This window comes from Bubalus kerabau, chromosome 8 (genome assembly GCF_029407905.1).
Source record: "Bubalus kerabau isolate K-KA32 ecotype Philippines breed swamp buffalo chromosome 8, PCC_UOA_SB_1v2, whole genome shotgun sequence".
NCBI lineage: Eukaryota > Metazoa > Chordata > Mammalia > Artiodactyla > Bovidae > Bubalus > Bubalus kerabau.
This window is the reverse complement of record NC_073631.1, coordinates 79,426,403-79,445,364: the sequence shown is the minus strand read 5'-3', so window position 1 is coordinate 79,445,364 and position 18,962 is coordinate 79,426,403. Positions and strand designations below refer to the sequence as shown.

The 18,962-nt window shown below is 53.4% G+C and overlaps 1 protein-coding gene across 1 annotated transcript in view; it reads left to right on the top strand.

The window, feature by feature from the left end:
• Positions 1 to 18,962, top strand: part of ADCY1 (adenylate cyclase 1) — a 105,206-nt gene that overhangs the window by 54,568 nt on the left and 31,676 nt on the right. Inside the window, exons 7-14 of the mRNA XM_055590662.1 lie at positions 735 to 876; positions 2,254 to 2,409; positions 8,924 to 9,118; positions 9,275 to 9,372; positions 10,325 to 10,409; positions 13,840 to 13,929; positions 14,414 to 14,670; positions 14,950 to 15,076. Coding sequence (XP_055446637.1) covers positions 735 to 876; positions 2,254 to 2,409; positions 8,924 to 9,118; positions 9,275 to 9,372; positions 10,325 to 10,409; positions 13,840 to 13,929; positions 14,414 to 14,670; positions 14,950 to 15,076 — 1,150 coding nt within the window. The remainder of the gene's footprint in view (positions 1 to 734; positions 877 to 2,253; positions 2,410 to 8,923; positions 9,119 to 9,274; positions 9,373 to 10,324; positions 10,410 to 13,839; positions 13,930 to 14,413; positions 14,671 to 14,949; positions 15,077 to 18,962) is intronic.

Sequence of the window (18,962 nt, the reverse complement as noted above, 5' to 3'; positions counted from 1 at the left end):
GGCCCTCGGGGGCACTGAAACTCTGGAACTCCACACTGAGCACAAGGAGGAGGGAGAGTGAGAGTCCCTGAGAGAAGGGGAGCCAAGAGGCAGAAAGAGGAGCAGCGGAGGGGCAGGGTGGTGAGAAGGAATGCAGGGAATGCAGGCGTCAGGAGGAGGGCCTGGGGAGGAGAAGAGCCCTCAGCTGTGTTCAGTGCTGCACAGTGAGGACCAGACATCAGATCAGCTGTGTGTGGCCAGAAGTGGCCTCAGCAGAGGGTTCCGGGCACTGCGGGGTTGGGGGGACAGAGGAGGCAGAGCATTGCCATTCCCCCTGCAGGGCCTGACACTGGGCCGAGTCCTCCCGCCCTGGGGATTTTGGGGACAGACCACGGCCTGGGGAGAGGCCTCCTTCTCCTTCACTTCACTGCCCTCTGCATCCCTCGTTGTCCCTTCTGCATCCTGACACTTGCTTCCCTCCTCCCCTTCAGTTCCCCTCTGGCCCCTTCTCCCCTCTGCCTGCAGCTCTCTTTGCTCTCAACCCCTCTTTGCACATGTTCCCCTCCCTCTGGGTCCCCCTAATGCTCCTCCCCACCTTCCAGCCCTCTGTGCTTGTGCCCCAGGGAACCTGAGTGGTCCTTCCAGAGCTTGCCCTTGGGGAGGGGACATCCCTGCCAGGACCCTGCGGAGTGTCAGCCCTGTGGGGGAGGCCCCGCTTTGACTCTGAGCAGGGATCTCCATGCCCTTTTCCACAGGAAGGTTCACATCACAAAGACCACCCTGGCGTGCCTGAACGGTGACTATGAGGTGGAGCCGGGACACGGACACGAGAGGAACAGTTTTCTGAAAACTCATAACATCGAGACCTTTTTTATTGTGCCCTCACATCGGCGAAAGGTAGGCTTGAGAGCGTCTCCTGTGCAGAGCCTTCATTCTCCTCAGATCGCTGCTTCTCAGGCCCTGAGCTCTGCGGACTCGAGGGTGTTCCCACTGACCTTGTGTGCTGGGCCTGGCCTGCTGCATGTGTGGGGAGGGCTGAGGGGGAGGGGCGGGGAGGGAACTTGGAGTTGGGGCCCTGGGGTCCTTAAGGGCTGGGCCATCTGAGTCCTCCCGCACCTCCCTGGGCCTTTGCTGCCTCTCCTGCAAATTAGGTTTGAGAACCTTCTGCAGGAAGTCAGTGATGGATTGTACTGTGGATTAAGGGGTGCTGTGCACAAAGGAAGGCTTGTGACCATCCTGTGTGGGCACTGAAGGTCACTCCACCCTGGGGAAGTGATCTGGACATGATCAAGGGTGACTGAGCCACTTCCAGGGCTCAGGTGAGGGCGCAGGGCTCAGGCGAGGGTGCAGGGCTCTGGAGAGGGTGCAGGGCTCAGGTGGGGGTGCAGGACTAAGGTGAGGGGCGCTGGACACAAGAGGCTGTGGTACTCCTTCTGGACACAAGCAGGTCAGATGTGAGGGAGACCTTTGGGTTTCGCTGTTCTGGTGCTTCCCTGGTCTAGCCCTCTCCAGGCTGGGATACATGCACCCATGTGGCATGGGGACCTTGGATGGTGTAGCACTGGCAAGGCGAGAGAAGTGGGGCTCAGGGAAGGACAGGTAGGGTGAGGTGAGCTGATTCCTGGAGAAGGCGAGTGAGTGTGCATGACAAGGGGCAGGTGTGAGGTGGGCTGGAGGAGGGCTGGGTGAGAGGTTTGGTTGGCCAGCTCGGGTGAGCCTGGGAACAGGGGAGCAGAGGGCGGGGCCCGAGGAGGGAGGCCTGGGAGCGGCTGCTTGCATGCAGGAGGTTCTGAGCTGTAGGAGGGAGCCTTGGGGCCCCGCGTGGATGCCGCCCTGTCATGCAGAATTAAACTACAGCATCAGTCAGGGCTGCGCTTTGAGGATGAGCAGGATGATATGGTTTGTACAATGAGCAGCCCCTTTGGAGGAATTTGGGGTGAAAAAGGGAGACAAAAAGGCAAAAGGCAGAAGGGGAGGTCTACAGGAGTGACCCTGGTGGGCCAGTGGGTGACACTCACCAGCGTGGTGCAGACCTAGCTGGGTGATGTCCACACATCCGCCCCGGGATTCAGGCATTGCTCTGGTTTCAGAGGCATTGGGTGGAGTTGAGAGCTGCATGTTTGGGGACTGGGTTGTGGTTCTGTTCCCTGGCGAGCAGCAGGCCTTGAGCTAGCTGCCTGTGACCCCTCTGCCCCATCACATTTGCGCTCCCCGCCCAAGAGGCAGGACGTGCCTGTTACTCACAGCGTATCTCTTTGCTGCATGTCTGCACAGATATTTCCGGGGCTGATTCTCTCAGACATAAAACCGGCCAAGAGGATGAAGTTCAAGACCGTGTGCTACCTGCTGGTGCAGCTCATGCACTGCCGGAAGATGTTCAAGGCCGAGATCCCTTTCTCCAACGTCATGACCTGTGAGGACGACGACAAGGTAGGCTGGCCCTGCTCCCGCGTGCCGGCCCTGCCGAGTCCCCACCCGTCTGTCCTCCTAGTGCGGTCCTGCCGTGGTCAGCTCCATCAACCCCGCCCCTCATGTTTCATAGTCTCGTAAATGCTCTTTGGAGCTGGGCTGCTTTGCTTTCCTGCAGAAACCTTTTTATTATCTTGAATTTTTTCCCCCCCACAAGTTGACATTCCATGGATTTATCGGTGAATTCGAGCTCAGATCCCCCAGATGTTTAAATCTGTCCTCTGGATATTCACACGTCAGATGTTGTAGTGCTGCTTCTGGGGACTCCTTCCCCCTCTGTCTGCACCCCAAGAGCCTCAGTGTGGTGTCACCACAACATTGTCCTTCACCTCCGTGGGGAGCATCTCTGACCATCTGCTCCCTCCCTGTCTGGCTCTCATATCAGAGACCCCCCTTCCTCTGTTAAGTCCCTCTAGTTGATGGTACATGGCCTCCAGACTTGACAGAGGTTCCTTTTGGAGGTGTTCCTGCAGGGAAACCTGGGTGCAGGACTTTCCATTTTTCTTCTTGGGTTGGTTTCTTCTTGAGTCACCTTCCGATCTTCTTTAGTCTTCTGCTGGAGTTGGCTGGGGCCTGGGGTGAAAGCATGGAGCTGAATGGGGAGGCACCACCGTGGCTAGGGGTGGTCCTCAGTGTCTGCCTCAACCACGCGGCCCTTGTGTCTGTAACCCCCCTGATCCCTTCCCCTCCAGGGAAGACCCTGGTCCTCTGGGAGCCTGGGGTGAAGCCTTGTGCTCCATCACTTCATCAGTAGCTCTGAGCATACTCTTCCCAAGTCCTCTTGTCATTGGCCCTCCAGCCCCTGTCCTGCACCAACGGCTGCACCTTCTGAATATTCTCACTTTCACCCTCGTCTGTGTTCTTGAATCTGTCAGTGACTGATTGCCTATTTCCTGAGATTGCATCGCTGCCATCTGCACTCTGGTTTTCTCTGCCTTGTGGGTTTTATGCCTTTAAAAGGAATTCCTTCACCACAGTTTCAGTGGCTTTTTAGGAAGAAGCAAAATCCTGCTGACTCTCACTTGTGGTGCCTTATTCTAGAGGGAGTTTTTGTGGTTTGATTACGGGCTTCTATTTGGGAAGACTTTATCTGGAAACGCAGTAAGAGCTCTGTTGATGGAGAATTCTCCCAAGGAGATTGGTCTTTCCTCTGCCTGCCACGAGGGAGTCTTTAAACTAAATGCCCGACCTGTGGTTTCTAGATGTCCCAGGAGGCAGGCGCATGCGTGCACATGCCTTTGGTGGAGAGTCAGGTCTAAGACAGGCCAGCGTCCTCACTGACCCCACTGCTTAGTCTCTCCTGGTCGTGGAGCCTCTCAGGGTCTGGGGTTCAGCCAGATGTCTGTGACTTCACTGCCCATCTTGCTTGGGCCCTGGGTTTTCTGTGAGCCCCATGAGAGCATGATGGCACCATTCCCTGGCCTGAATTCCTATTGTCCTATTGTTTCTGGCCTCTGGTCATTTCCCTTACTTTTTTGTCAGTTCAGTTGTTCATTTCACAGTATGAGTGGGTTGATATATTTACCCAGAACATGTAACAGGAGCACTCTCAGGCTTTCCTGTTTGCCAGCTTGCCGGAGTAGAAATCGCTGTCTTCTTCCTGCAGCGCCCCCACCCCCGCAACCCCCTTGACTCAACTTAACCCTCCAGAGATGGGACTGGGGGAGGGGAGTGAGGTATACAATTTAAATACATGTCCAAAACTCAGTGTCAGGATAAATTTCCTACATGCATGCTTAGTTGTGTCCAGCTCTTTGCAATCCCATGGACTGTAGCCCGCCAGGCTCCTCTGTCCATGGGATTCTCCAGGCAAGAATAGAGGTTGATTTCCCACTCAGCTCCATGCTTTCACCCCAGGCCCCACCCAACTCCAGCAGAAGACTAAAGATGGTGGGAAGGTGAATCTGACCACCCAAGAAGAAAAATGGAAAGTCCTGCACCCAGATTGCCCTGCAGGAACACCTCCAAAAGGAATCTCTTTCAAGTCTGGAGGCCGTGTACCATCAACTAGAGAGACTTAACCAAGGAATGGGGGCTCCTGACATCTCCAGGAGCGGGTTGTCATTTCCTCCTCCAGGGGATCTTCCCGACCCAGGGATTGAACTTGGGTCTCCCTTATCTCCTGCACTGCAGGTAGACTGTTTACAGCTGAGCCATCTGGGAAGCATCAGGATAAATAATAGTGCAATATTTTTAAAAAATCAAGTGTAATCCAAAAGAACCCACAGTGAACAAAAAATCAAATTTTAGATGAAGCCAGGGCAGTGCAGAGTCATTGACCTGGAGCCCGAGGCAAGGGCTGGTGTCCCCAGGACTCTTCAGAGAAGTTGGGGTGGGGAGAGGGGAGAGAGCGAATCATTCCTGTTGGGTTGCTTGGGAGGGTGGGGTTCATAAGATTGAGGAGCTGAAGCTTTTCCTGGGCAGAGCCTGCTGACCTGTGAAAGGAGCCTGTGACCTTTGGATTCAGACTGTGTCTGATGAGCCCACACAGTTAGCGTCAGTCTCTCGTTCTCAGGGACTGAGCAGCCCCTTGGTGTCCCCGCTCGGACCTGAGAGTGCCAGCAGCAGACCCTACCCAGCCCACGGCTCCTTAGTTGAGGAGGAATCACATGCTGGGCTCACTGGCCACCTTCTCTGGCTGGTGTCTGCAGCCCATCCTCCTGGCCCCATGGCCCAGGAACCCAGGGAGCCCTGCCGCTCCACCCTTCCCATCCCTGCTCTGGGGAGACCAGCCGTGCTCAGGGCCCCTTCTCTCCTTCCTTTCACACCAGAGTTCAGATTCCTGGATTCTTCCCCAAGCCTGTCACTTCCATGGCTCTGTGGTCCTTCTGTCTCCCCTGGGAGCATGAGGGGTGGTATCCCAGGTTTCATCCTCAGCCCCTCTGTCCCCACAGTCTCCCACGGGTCTCCCCTGGGGATTCAGGGTCCTTAGACCCCTGTTCCAACATTCCCGACATCTCTGGTGCTTGGGATACCTCCGCTGCTGCCTGGCTGGCCCCAGACTGAGGATCCCACAGCCCAGTCCTGTGCTCTGCTCTCAGACGCCCTCTTGCATCCAGCCTTCTTCTCCCTCCATCTCGCTGTCTTCTCTAGACTCTGATCCCTCGCCCCCAGCACACCCAATTCTCACCTCTTTTCCCCCTGGACAGCCTCTGTGGGCCCAGGCAGCTCCCCTGCTGGGGAGGCAGAGAGACAGCGCAGCCCCCATGGGCAGGTGCCAGGGGCTGGGGGCCCAGCTGGGAGCCCGGACTTCTGCTGCTCTGCTCTGTGCCCTTCATCACTTTTGCCCTGTGATAGTGGAAACAAGTCCAGGATGCGGAGGGTGCAGTGTCGGCACTGTGGGAGGGCGTCAGTGGGCGAAGACAGGGCAGTGACAGGCAGGTGGCCCGGGCTGGGGAGTCCATGGTGGTCTTGAAAGGATGGAGTGGAGAGGCCATGCATGGGCAGGGCTGGCCACCAGTGGGGATATTTGGGAAGGATGACGTGAGTGACCCGTCCAATGACCTCGAGCAGAGCAGCCCCTTCTCTGGGGCCATTTTCCCCACCGGGTCCGAAGTCCTACATCTGCTTTAGGACGAGGTTGCCTCATCTTTTCTGTTGCTGTCTTCTGTTCACTTTATCTGCACCTCCAGGCCTAACAGCCTGATGGAGGTGTTCTTGCAGATGGAGCTGGGAAGGCTGGCGGGATTAGGACAGTGGGGTCCACCACTCTCTGTGCCTTTGTGCTGAATTTGTGAGAAACTGTGTCCAAGGTTCTGGGGAGCGTGACTCAGGTGTATGTGGTCAGCCTCAGAACACAGCCGGTCTTGGGTTCCCCTGTTCCTGGCCTCTCCTGGATCAGAAGTGTGGGAGCCCAGGGTAGGTCGGCCACTAGGTGGCGATACCATGCAGGTGCCTGCAGGGCGGCCTGAGCTTCCAGGCTTGGTTTTAGAGCTCCTGAACAGCCCAGTTGCACCCCAGTTTCGGACCACGCCCAAGGGGCTGCTCTCCTTAATACACAGAGACAAGCACCTGCAGTAAAACCCAACCCCCATGTGCTTACACTTGTTCTATTTATTCCTTCAGTATTCCCGATTATAAAAGAACTTTATTGTGGAAAATATAGAAAAATACAAAAATTCACAAAGAAGAAAATGAAAACCATTTATCTATAATCTGACCACCCACAGCCAACCTATTATTAATATTTTGGTTCTTCTAGCTTCTTAGATGTGTGTATATTTACACATTTAAAAAAATAAAATTGATGGGATGATATACAGCGTTTGCTGCTTTCTTTCACTTGCCAGTGTATCATAAGCATTTCCTTAAATCGTTGACTGTTCCTCAAAAATAGGATTCTTCAGTCATTGAGTAAATCTCCAGCCTAAGGAGAGAGCATTTACTTACTCCACTTCTATTGATATTCAGGTCATTTCCGCTCTTTTGGTGTGTTTTCTTTTAATCAAAGTAAGTAATTCACAGCCTTTTTGCTCACGGATGTGCATTTACATCTCTGATCATTTGTAAGATGGATTTCTCTGCCTCAAGTGTCTGTCTGAGACACTGAGAGTGGCTGCATGGCTGACGAGAGGTGGGGCCGGTGTCACCCATGGCAGCAGGTGGGAGACGTGTCTCCCCAGCCCCGGCCAGTGTGGGGAGAGGCTCTCCCTAAAACTGCCAGTAGATATGTCCCTTCTGGAATGTACACCAGGAGCCTCCCAATTTCCCTCTCCCTTTTTATTTATTTTATTGGAGTGTAGTTGCTACACAGTGTTGTGTTGGTTGCTGCCGCATGACGGGGTGAATCAGATACACGTGTACATACATGCCCTCCCCCTGAACCGCCCTGCCACCTCTCTAGGCCGTCCCAGCGCTGACCTGAGCTTCCCATGTTTACAGCGGCTTCCTCTAGCTGTCTGCGTCACGCGTGGTCGTGTGTTTATGTCAGTGCTGTTCTTTTTATTTGTCTCACCCTCTCCTTCCCTCCCATGTCTGCGTGTCCATTTCATGTCTGCATCTCTCTTCCTGCCTTGAAAACAGGCTCATCTGTACCATCTTTCTAGATTCCATGCTGCTGCTGCTGCTGCTAAGTCGCTTCAGTCGTGTCCGACTCTGTGCGACCCCATAGACGGCAGCCCACCAGGCTCCCCCATACATATGTGTTAATACATGACATTTGTTTTTCTCTTTCTGACTTACTTCACTCTATGTAACAGGCTCTAGGTTAATCCACCTAGTTGTAGGCATCCTGTAGATGTTCTTCATCAAGTTGGGGAAGTTCCCCACCATTCCTTGATTTGTGATGATTTTTATCATGAGTGGGTATTGAATTTTGTCAAAAGATTTTTTAGTTGATGTGACCGTGGGTTTTTCCATGTGGTGGCTAATATGGTGTTAATATGATAGCTTGTGTGGAGCGTTCAAATATTTAAACCTTATGTATCTAGAAAAGTTCATGCTATAGACTTCTATTTATATATTGCTGAATCCTATTTGTTAATGTTTTGCTAAGGATTTTTGCATCAATATTCATGAGGGACGTGCCCTCAAAAATAGTTTTCTTTAATACTCTCTTAGTCTGGTTTTGGTATCAGGATAATACTTTATAAAGTGAGTTGGGAAGTGTTGACTTTTATTTTCTGAAAGAGACTCTATAAAATTGATGTTAATTCTTATTCAAATATTTGATAGAATTCACGATGAAACCGTCTCAGCCTGAAGATTACTTTTTTATGAATTTTTAAATTATGAATTAAATTTATTTAGCCATTATAGAGCTTTTTTATTATTATCTTTTCTGTTGGGTGAGTTGTGGTAGTTTGTATGTTTCAAGGAGTAGGTGATTGATCTAAGTTGTCAGATTTATTTATAATTAAAAATTATTTTTTTTTCTTAATTTTTTTTTGGCTGTATGTGGCATATTGGGGTTCCCCAACCTGGGGTTGAGCTTGTCCCCCCTGAAGTGGAAGCACAGAGTCTTAAACACTGGACCATCAGAGAAGTCACTGAATTGTCAAATTTATATGTGAACTATTGTTTATATTTCCTTATTATCCTCTTGATGTCTGCAGTGTCTAGTAAATTTGCTTCTCTCCTGAATTTGTTTATATATTTCTCTCTTTTTCTTTGTCATGCTTGCTAGAGATCTGTTGATTTTATTGATATTTTCAAAGAACAAGTTTCATTGCTCTGTGCTCTGTGTCCACTGCACACGTGTGGGGTCCCATAACCCTCCATGTGGTGCCACTACACAACCGCCACGTGGCCCCACTTACAAACACAGAGACCCAACACCAGGATGTGATAACTCACCTGGGATCTCCTCACTAGCAGGTGGAGGAGCCAAGAATGCATCTCAGATCCCCAAACCGGCCCCCGACCCAGACTCTGCCAGATCCTTAGCAAGGACCCAGGAGGATGGGGCGTAAGAGCTCTTTTCTTTGCTCAGTAGAGACTCTGACCATATCCCTGCCTTTCTTTCTGTAATGGTCAGCGGAGGGCACTGAGAACAGCCTCGGAAAAACTCAGAAACCGCTCGTCTTTCTCTACAAACGTTGTCCAAACCACCCCCGGCACACGTGTCAACAGGTACATCGGCCGCCTCCTGGAAGCCCGCCAGATGGAGCTGGAGATGGCAGACCTGAACTTCTTCACCCTGAAGTACAAGCAAGCTGAGCGAGAGCGAAAGGTGGGTGCCGGGGGGCTCAGGGTGGCTGGGAGTCAGAGGCCCCAGGGCGTCCTGGGGATGTGGGTGCAGCTCTTTCTCATTGTGGTGGTCCTAGGCGTCCTTGGCGCCCTTTCTCCTGGAAGCTGGCGGCTGATGGTCTATTTCTGTGTCTTCTAGTACCACCAGCTTCAGGACGAGTATTTCACCAGCGCCGTGGTTCTGGCTCTCATTCTGGCCGCCTTATTCGGCCTTGTCTACCTTCTAATAATCCCACAGTAAGTGCCATTCTGGGTCCATCAGTCATAGGAGGTTGCCAGGAATCCCTTTCTTTTCAAGTTCAGGTTTGATTCCTGTGTCACTCTCCCACGGTGCCCTGGCTTTTGGAGACTGCCTGAGCCACATGCCAGTTCTCCATTACCTGGAGGACCTAGCTAAGCATGCCTGATGGCAAATGCATGGGACTGCTCACTCTCAGTTGTTAATTTTAAATGTGCTCAGTCCTCAGACACCACATATTTTCAGTGTACTCTGTCCACAGCACACACACCATTGACTTCATGGCACTGACTGCAGGAGATAACACAGGACCGCCAGTGGGGCACCCTGGCTTCTGGGTGCTTGTCATTTTCAGAAACATTTAAATGAGGACAAGTAGCCTCTGGAAAGGAACAAAAACATAAGATTTTAATAAGATTGAATCGTCCTAAATCACAGTGAGTGACAGTGCTGATTTCTTGGCAGGAAAGACCCCTCTTTTCTTCTAGATGTACCCCTTTCTTCATAAACCTCCCGAGTGGAGCAATTCAACTGTGAGTTTCCAGAAGACACTGGAAGCCAGCCCCACTCCAAGACCCTGTGGACACACAGTGGCCACTTGGATGGCCTACTAGGAGATTCAGCTTTCTTAATAAAACTCTTCCCAGATGAAGCCCAGGAAGAGGGCAGTGCTCAGCAGCCAAGTCTGTGCAACCCTAGCCCTTCCTGCACGCGGAGGGCATCTCTCGAGCATTCCTAGGACTAGAGAGACCCTGGAGCGGGGGCACTTAGAAGTTGGAGTGGACACAGGAAGAGCCTGTCTCCTCGAAGAGGACTGGCATGGGCAAGTCCCCAGAGACCACTGTGTCTTCCTGGGGGCTGGGACCTGCTGGGGGAGGGGAGGAAAGATGGCATCTCTCAGGTGCCTGTCGCCTGCGCCGACCTGCAGTGACTGTATGTCTTCTGTTGTAGGAGTGTGGCTGTCCTTCTCCTGCTGGTGTTCTGCATCTGCTTCCTGGTGGCCTGTGTCCTGTACCTACACATCACCCGGGTCCAGGTACATGTGTGTGTGTGCTCTGTACCTGCATGTTATCTGGTCCAGGTACGAGTGTGTGTGTGTCTTGTACCTACGCATCACCTGGACAGGTAAGCGATGGCCTCTGGCTGCCCTCTTGGCAGGACAGGTCGGGGCAGTGGAGGCGGTTTGTCCCCTCGCCTCCCTGGCAGGTGAAGAGTTGTCCGTGTGGCAGGAACATATTCAGCCTGTCGCGTGCTGGTGCTGTTTGTGGAGTTTCAGCAGTGTGCCCCGTGGACACAAGGGTGGTGGACAGTGATGGAATGAATGAACGCGTGGTGTGACACTGTTCTGTGCGGGTGGAGAGTCCTGCGGCTTGTCGTGTGTTCATGTCCTTGACTGGGGCATCCCTTCTCTCAAGGATGCTTCCTTTACGGATTGAGCTTGTGGTCCTGTGTCATGTGAGGCTGCTGGGAGAGGACTCTGTCTTGTCTCACATGCCTTTTTCACGTCCTGAGCCTTCATTATCAAACATCCCTTGTCCTCACCAGACCCCCACTTGTCACCTCTGCCAGACCCAGGGTTATTTGCCCACAGTTGTTGAAAACAGCTACTTTGGGAGAAGATTGAATCAGTTTTATTTAAATTCTTTATTATTCATAGGTAACTTCTTGAGTTAAGAAAAAAAATTCTACTTACTCAAACCACATTCCCAGATCCTTGATTTCATAGATGGAGTGGCGTCTGGTTCAGTGAACTGAAATTTCCCACTTCAAATAAGATTGCTTTATTCACCTAATTTCAAGTGAAAGCAAGTTCATGTTAATTTCTATGGCCTGTTGCATTCGTCCCCAGTGTTTGGAATCTGTTCCTGGTGGACCAACTGTTCTCCTGGCAGAGGTGGCCCTGACTCCACCAGCCCCTCTCTTTCCATCCACCACTATCACCCGCCTCCACCCTCGCCTGTGGGCCTGAGCAGTTTTTCTAAGTGTGTGATTTTTAACTCAGTGCTGCAGCCCATGGTCCTAACAGCTGGTGGCTGCAGGTCACCAGGCCAGCGAGTGCCACTGATCCCACATCCGCTCTGCAGGCCCTGCGCTGGGCTCTAAGTTCACTGCCAGGCTTGTGCAGAGGCCTGTGGGGCTCTGAGTGACAGGGAGGGGTCAGACCGCAGGCTCTTACTGGTGGGCAGTGGGGGTGGGAACAAGCCTTCTTGTGGAGGCCAGCATGTGTGGAGATGGGGAGACGCAGGTGGGATGGTCCATTGTAGCCAAATATCACCAAAAAAGCCTCGAGTCAACTGTGACATAGAAGTGGCAACAGCCAGGGCGTCTGGCTGATGGCAGCCGGGGCCACCTGGGACCTTCACCCACACAGTTGGCGCCCCCATCACTAGGGACTAACTGTAGATCGTGTTCTGGGGGAACTTTTCATTGTTCATGTCAGTTCAGCTACCTTTTTTCTGTATCATGATAGACTATTTTTCATGCTGTTGTTAGGTCTGTGTGTATATATTTATATGTGTATCTATCTATCTATACATATATATATGAATTGTATTGGTTTGTGTGTGTCTATGTGTATATATATATATATATTTGCTCATGAAAAAGAACTGATAAGTTGACCAAATTTACTGTGAAAAAGGAGACTATTAGTCTTAAGATGAACAGACAGCCCTCCTTATTCTGTGTGTACGTGCTCCGACGCCTCTCGTTGCTCCCAGCAAACAAGTCCAAGCTCTACTTGGGTCCCTGTGATTGTCATTACTAGAGAGGTATTTTAACTCTCATGTGTTTAATCAAACACAGTTGTAGGATCAGGCATTTGGGAAGAGTCTCAGTACCCCGAGGCTGGGAGTCACAGCTGTTCACTGTTGTGTCATCCAGGGGCTCAAATGGCCTTCAGTGATAAAAGGAATTTATTGGCCCACATATTCAGGAAAAACCAGAGAGAGGGAGGGAGGGAGGGGAGGAGGGTGGGTCCAAGGCTGGTTTTATCCAGTAACTCCATTCTGCTACTGGAGACCAATTTTCTCTGGGTCTTCTCACTGCCCCAAAGCTTCCCTTCCTTAGGGTGGCCTAGAGGCTTCACTTTCACTCTTCACTTTCATGCATTGCAGAAGGAAATGGCAACCCACTCCAGTGTTCTTGCCTGGAGAATCCCAGGGACGGGGGAGCCTGGTGGGCTGCTGTCTATGGGGTCGCACAGAGTCGGACACGACTGAAGTGACTTAGCAGCAGCAGCAGCAGCAGCAGAGGCCTCAGTAGTCCTGCTGTAGGTCCCCGTCCACCCACCGTGCTCAGAGGGGGAGGGGGACACACCCGGGGCAGGGCTTGCCCAGCCTTGGCCAGTGGCCCTCTTCTCCTCACCTCCCGAGAGACTCTTGTCCTGTTCCCGCCTCTTGCAGCACTGGAGCCAGGCCTCACTCCCGGTGGTGCCCTGGGGGCCTCTGAAGTCCACTGGACCAGAAGGAGCACCTCAGGGTTTGCTGAGTGAAAGTGTGTGCGGCCCATGCTTCACGGGGCTGAGGGCTTGAATCCCCTGCACATCTGTGGTCTTGCCCAGGGCTCTGTGGGAGAGAAGACAGGGAGGGTGTGATTCAGGTCAGTAAACAAGCAGGGCTGGCACCACCGCAGAACAGCTCGTCTTTCTGAGAAACTCAGAGGAGACCCGTGTTTCAAGGAAAATACAACCATGTAGGAGCCTAGAACTGGGACCCGGATGCATACCCACCGCCATGTGAGCTGGAGCACCCACTGTCTGTGCTGGGTTGTAGGATGAGTGAAGTTGGCTGGCGGTGTCTGGGCTGCATTTTTTCCCACCTGTAGGACAGGGATGGTAATGACCCCGACCTCAGAGCAGGGAGTTAGGGGGATAACTCTCTAGATGGCCCCAGGCTCCCTGACTGGTCAGTGTTTTCTGTAAGGTCACTGTGGTCTCTATTTTTGGTTTTATTTCTAATTTCAGAAGTGTGAGTCTAAAAAGAACTTCTGTCCATGAAATCATTTGTTGAATATTGCACAATGTTTAAATAGACTTAAAACATACTAACTGGACAATAATTACATAAAGCCTGTGTGAAGAAAATGATAAAGGTTTAAGTCTATAAAGGAAGCCACAAATAGATGGGAAGTCTTTACCATTTCTGAGATAGAGGGATGCAACATTATGAAAATGTCAACTTAATCTCTCCGATGAATTTCAGTGCCAATCAGTGTCATAGAGTGGTGGGTGGTGTGGCCCTTTTAAATTTAAAGATGTCAGTTTTCATTTTTTAGTTTGGGCAGCGTTTTCACCTGGGAGATGAATTATATGAAAACAGCCAAGAAATGTGTGTGGAGGATGAATAGTGGGTGAGAATCTAGCCACATACAGATGGTGCGGACATTGTGTATCATGATTTATTTACTGTGGACATGATTGGCTTTGCGATAAGAAGCGGTTTGTAAAGTAGTATTTTGTCGTTCAGTGTTTTCCAGGGTGCCTGACCATCCAGATCCGCACCGTCTTGTGCATCTTCATCGTGGTCTTAATCTACTCTGTGGCCCAAGGCTGTGTGGTGAGCGTCTCTGCTGGGTGCAGGGATGGGGGCTCCCCTGCAGGGACCACCCTGGAGGTCCTGTGAAACAAGGGGGTTCAGAGATCGGCCTGGGGGTGCCCAAGGAAGCGGGGGAAAGGAAACATCTCCCAGTGGAGGAAATGTGATGTCCTACTGGTAACTGGGAACTCTGCCTTTCATTGTGTGCAGAGGACGAAGCTGAGGCAGAGAAATAGGAGGAGGTGGTATGGGGAGGAACAGAATGGAGTTGAGTGGTTTGGGAGGATGGTAGGGGCCTTGTTTTCCCCTGGCCCAGATCCTGGGGCTCTCCCTCTAGTAGTGAGGAGCCCAGAAGGGCCATGAGCAGGTAGGAGTGTCCGAAACTTGGCTGTTGGCACCAGGGGAGTGGGTTGGAGCCGGAGGCCATAGCGGGCTAGGAGGAGGGTGCACCCTGTGTCCTGAGTGGGGTCCCTCCCATGCTCCTGGTCCCTCCATCCTCCTCCAGGTGGGCTGTCTGCCTTGGTCCTGGAGCTCCAGTCCCAACGGGTCCCTGGTGGTCCTGTCCTCTGGGGGCCGGGACCCAGTGCTGCCTGTCCCGCCCTGCGAGTCTGCGCCCCACGCCCTGCTGTGCGGCCTCGTGGGCACCCTCCCGCTGGCCATATTCCTGCGGGTCTCCTCCTTGCCAAAAATGATCCTGCTCGCCGTGCTCACCACCTCCTACATCCTCGTCCTGGAGCTCAGCGGGTACACGAAGGCCATGGGGTAGGTACGCTGCTCCCGCCAGAGCCACTGGCCAGGCGTTGCCAGTGTCTGCCTGGGGCCCTGTGTTCCAGTCTGCTGACTAGAAACTCGTTGAGCTGGGGTTGCTGCCTGTCTTCACCTGGGCCCATACACTAGTGAGTTCCTGGGTTTCTCTGTGGACGAGGCTCTCAGCCTGGGTCATTCCTGGGCACCTCTGGGGGTGTCACATCTGAGAGCCCCCTGGGGATGGGCCTTGTGTTCTTGGCACTGAGATTGGCTTCCTTCCTTCTCTTCCCCCAGGGCCGGTGCCGTCTCAGGGCGCAGCTTCGAGCCGATCGTGGCCATCCTGCTATTCTCGTGCACGCTGGCCCTGCACGCCCGGCAGGTGGATGTCAAGCTGCGGCTGGACTACCTCTGGGCGGCCCAGGCAAGAGGAGACCCTCTGCTTCCTGTGGGGGGTGGTGATTAGGGGATCCCTTGGGAGGAGTTTCAGGTGGGGGCTCCTGGCTGGATGCCAGTGGCCATGTGGGCATCACTGTTGGGTGGAGGAGGCTGTGGTGGGGCCAAGGAGCAAGATGGCAGGAAGGCAGGAGGGGGACAGTCTAATGAACCCTGACTGATGGTGAGAGGTTGGCTGCTTTGCTGGCCATGAGCTTCCTGTCCCCACAGGCGTTGTGGCAGAGGGACTTAGCCTCAGTAGGCTAGACATGACCACGGGTCTCATCAGGGTCCTGGGAAACCCCTGAGGTTGTCACATCTCACATGGCCTATTCCAGATTGAGTAGGTCTGCTCTGGGGGCCAGGAACCCATATTTTTACAGTGCACACGGGGGAATTCTGATACTAGAGGCCTCGGGGAGATGGAGTGGCAGTCCTGGGGGCTGTCCTAGGCCCTGAGGCCGGTGACAGGTGGTGACCCCCAGAGTTCACCCTGCTCACCTGCCCGGAGCCAGCGCATAAGGGCACAGCTCAGCCCAGGTCACGTGTGGTGTGGTGTGTCTCTGCGTCCCCATTCTTGCCCACTCTGTGTCCCTGTCACCCTCTCCATGTGTCCTTGTCACCTGCTCCTCTACACCCACTCCTTGTCACCTGCTCTGCGTCCCTGGCCCTGGGAATCGAGGCCTTCTTTCTGGTCCAGAGTTCAGACTCCACTGCTGCAACTTGCTCACTTCTTGGCTCTGAACAGATTGCCTCCCCTTGTTTCCTCGACTGAAAGTGGGGAGGCAGGTGTGCAGTAGAACAGAGGCTTCATTTTGACACATGAAGAAGCAGCCCTTGTCTGTCTGAGGGAATTCGCTCTGTTCAATCCCCATGGCAGCCCTGCCTGGGAGGGTGGGATCATAGATGGGGATCACATATGGATTAACATGCCCAGGGCCAGAACTGGAATGTCCAGGGGTCCAAGCAGGTCTGAGGTGGGTGGGAGCGTCTGCATACCAGGAACCAGAGTGTAGCCAGGGGTTCAGCCCAGAGCTGCAGCACAGGGGCATCCATCACTGGACCCCAAACGGGTGCGGCCCAGAGGGCCACAGAGAGAAGGCGGTGGCTGTGGGTGCACAGGTGGCTGGGTGCACCCTGCTGTCGCCCCATGATCTGTGCAGAGGGACAGGCTCAGACATGCCTACTGGGGGCCCAGGCTCCTCCTGTGCTGCCTGCCCACATCCTTTCTTCAGGAAGATGTATGACTCCTTTCCACATCCTGTGGTAGAATAGGCAGGAGGTGGGTGGTCAGTGACTGAGGCCCTGGTCAGCTGTATCGGGTGGGCCTGGAGTTAGGTGGTCTTCATCCCAACCCCCACAACTCCCCCTGGGGTCTTTGTGACTCTCTTCCCTGGTCCTCAGTCCAGTGGGGTGATGATTCAAATCCTATGTGGAAGTGTGTTGGTTGGGTTCTACAGAGAGGAGGTTTATTCCAGGGACTGGCCTGCGAGTTACGGAGGCTGAGAAGTCCTAGACACCAAGTGCCACTTCAGTTCAGTTCAGTTCAGTCGCTCAGTCGTGTCCGACTCTTTGCGACCCCATGAACCGCAGCACGCCAGGCCTCCCTGTCCATCAGCACTTGCTGTGAGAGAATAGGAGCGCTGGTGTTTGAGGGTAGTGAAGACAGACGCCCAGCTCAGGCCAAGAGTGGAGTTGCCCCTTCTCTGCCTTTTCCTTCTATTCAGAAGGATTGGATGATGCCCACCCCCTTGGCTGGAGTAGAGGGCATCTTCCCATGGTCCAGCCTCTCAGAGCTAATCTCTCTTATGTGTCCTTACACAGACACACCAGAAATGATGCTCACCAGCCATCTGGGCGCTCTGTGGCCCATCAAGTTGACACATACAATTAGCCATTGCACTGAGGGATAATTACAGTTTCCTTCCCAATGGGCTTGGCTGGGGCCCTGGCACATAGTAGGTGCAGACACCCTGCTCCCGGCATCTGACAGGCCGTAAGTTTCCGTGGACTCCCTCAGGACAGCCGCTGCTGAGTGTTCTCACTATGGGAAGGAGGGGTGGCGGACGGAGGGGTAGGCTGCCTGTGATGGGGGCAGAAGGTAGCGACCACGCTGATGAAAACTATTGTCTACCCTTTAGTTAACCTGGAAAAGATAAGATGCTAGTTAAGCAGCTTTCTGTCTGCACATCAGGCCAGGTTATATCTTCAAGATCATGAGGAATTACTCCATTGCTTGGGGCAAACAAAAGAAAGAAAATGTGTGTGTGTGCACATGTATTCTGTATGTATGTATATCTGTGCACACATAGATACACTAGGTGAAAAACTTGGCTTATTTATTCCTTTTTATGTAGCAGCTTTACTGAGTTGTAATTCACTTCCCACAAGATTCACTCACTACACAAAGTGTACAGTTCAGTAGTTTTCAATATATTCACACAATTGTGCAGCCGTCACCCCAGTCAATTTTAGTACAGTTTTGTGCCCCCCAAGGGACCCCTGTAACCATCAGCAGTCACTCCCCATTTCTAACCACCCCCAGCCCTGAGCCACCCCGTCTGCTCTCAGTCTCTGTGGATTAGTCTGCTTCTTCCACTCTTCAGCCTGTGTGTACTTTTAAGTCAGTGCCTGTTCTGGACAGACTAACTCCCTGTGTGCAGCCAGTGGGAGCCTTGAACCAGGCCTTGGAGGGAGAGACCCCCTAATTCTCTGATTCTAAGGGGCTGTGGCCCAGCCCTGTCTTCACTCCATACCTGGCTTCTGGATTCCAGGTGGGCAGGGAGCTGCTGAGATTTGAACCCCGCATTCCCTCTCCACGGGCAGAAATTCCCAGGTGGGCTGTCTATACAGAATTGGCCCCAGTTCTTAGGCAGCATGGCAGGGGTGGTGGTGGTGAGGGCATGCAAGTGGTGCACCCGATTCTGGCTTGCACTCCTCCTCGAGGGGCTCTGGCTACTGCCTTCATGAGTGCCAAAGCCAGGCCACCACTCCCAGGCATGTCCATGTGATACCCAGCCAGGCTTCCGGAAGTGCCTGGGCTTCTCTGGGCCTCTTGAATGCTTGAGAGTTGGTCATGGGAGGGTGGGAGAGGCTGGTATTGAGGAAAGGAGACAAGGCGTGTGACAGGAGGGGGACCTTCACAGAGACCTCATGGGGGCGGGGTGGTGGGGAGGCCATCCAGAACTCCGCCTTCTCTGTGGGCAGCCAGGGTGGCAGGGTCCCATCCCTGACTCTGGAAGGTGGCCTGGTGGTGGAGTGCGATGGAGCAGGGGGCCTGGGGAGGCACCCTGGGGGAGACACCACCATCACAGGGGCCACCAGAGGGCACTTTTGAAGTGGTTGGGTGGAGCCTGGGCAGGGTTGGCCATTGGAAAAGGGGCTAAGATGGAGGTGGGCGTGGTCTCAGGCACATACCACTCAGTCTGGGCAGAGGGCAGAGGGCACATTTCTGACTGACAACGTCAAGAGAGCTGATGGCACTGGACCATCTGAAAGGTGGGTCAGGGTAAGGCAAACCTAGACTGGTGCAGTGGCCAGGGCCACTTCCCAGACCTTGGGGGCGAAGGAGTGGTCCCCAGAGCCAGGACAAGGTGGGCCACCAGACAGGACTCACCACCTTCGTCCAAGGGACATGGCCAGCCTGCAGTGACCATGCTGGGAGGGATCTTGTCACAGTCTGCTCCCTCCCTCCCAGCTCCTGCCTGGTGCTTCCAGAGGCAGAGTCCAACCAGAAACTGTGAGGGGGCTGGTAGGTAGAGTCCTCTGGGCTGGCCCTGGGTCAGTGCAGATGTCAGGGGAAGAGAGCAGTGCACACCATTCCTGGAAAGGCCATCAGGCCACTGCAGCATGCCCAAACTTTGCCAGGTAATGGA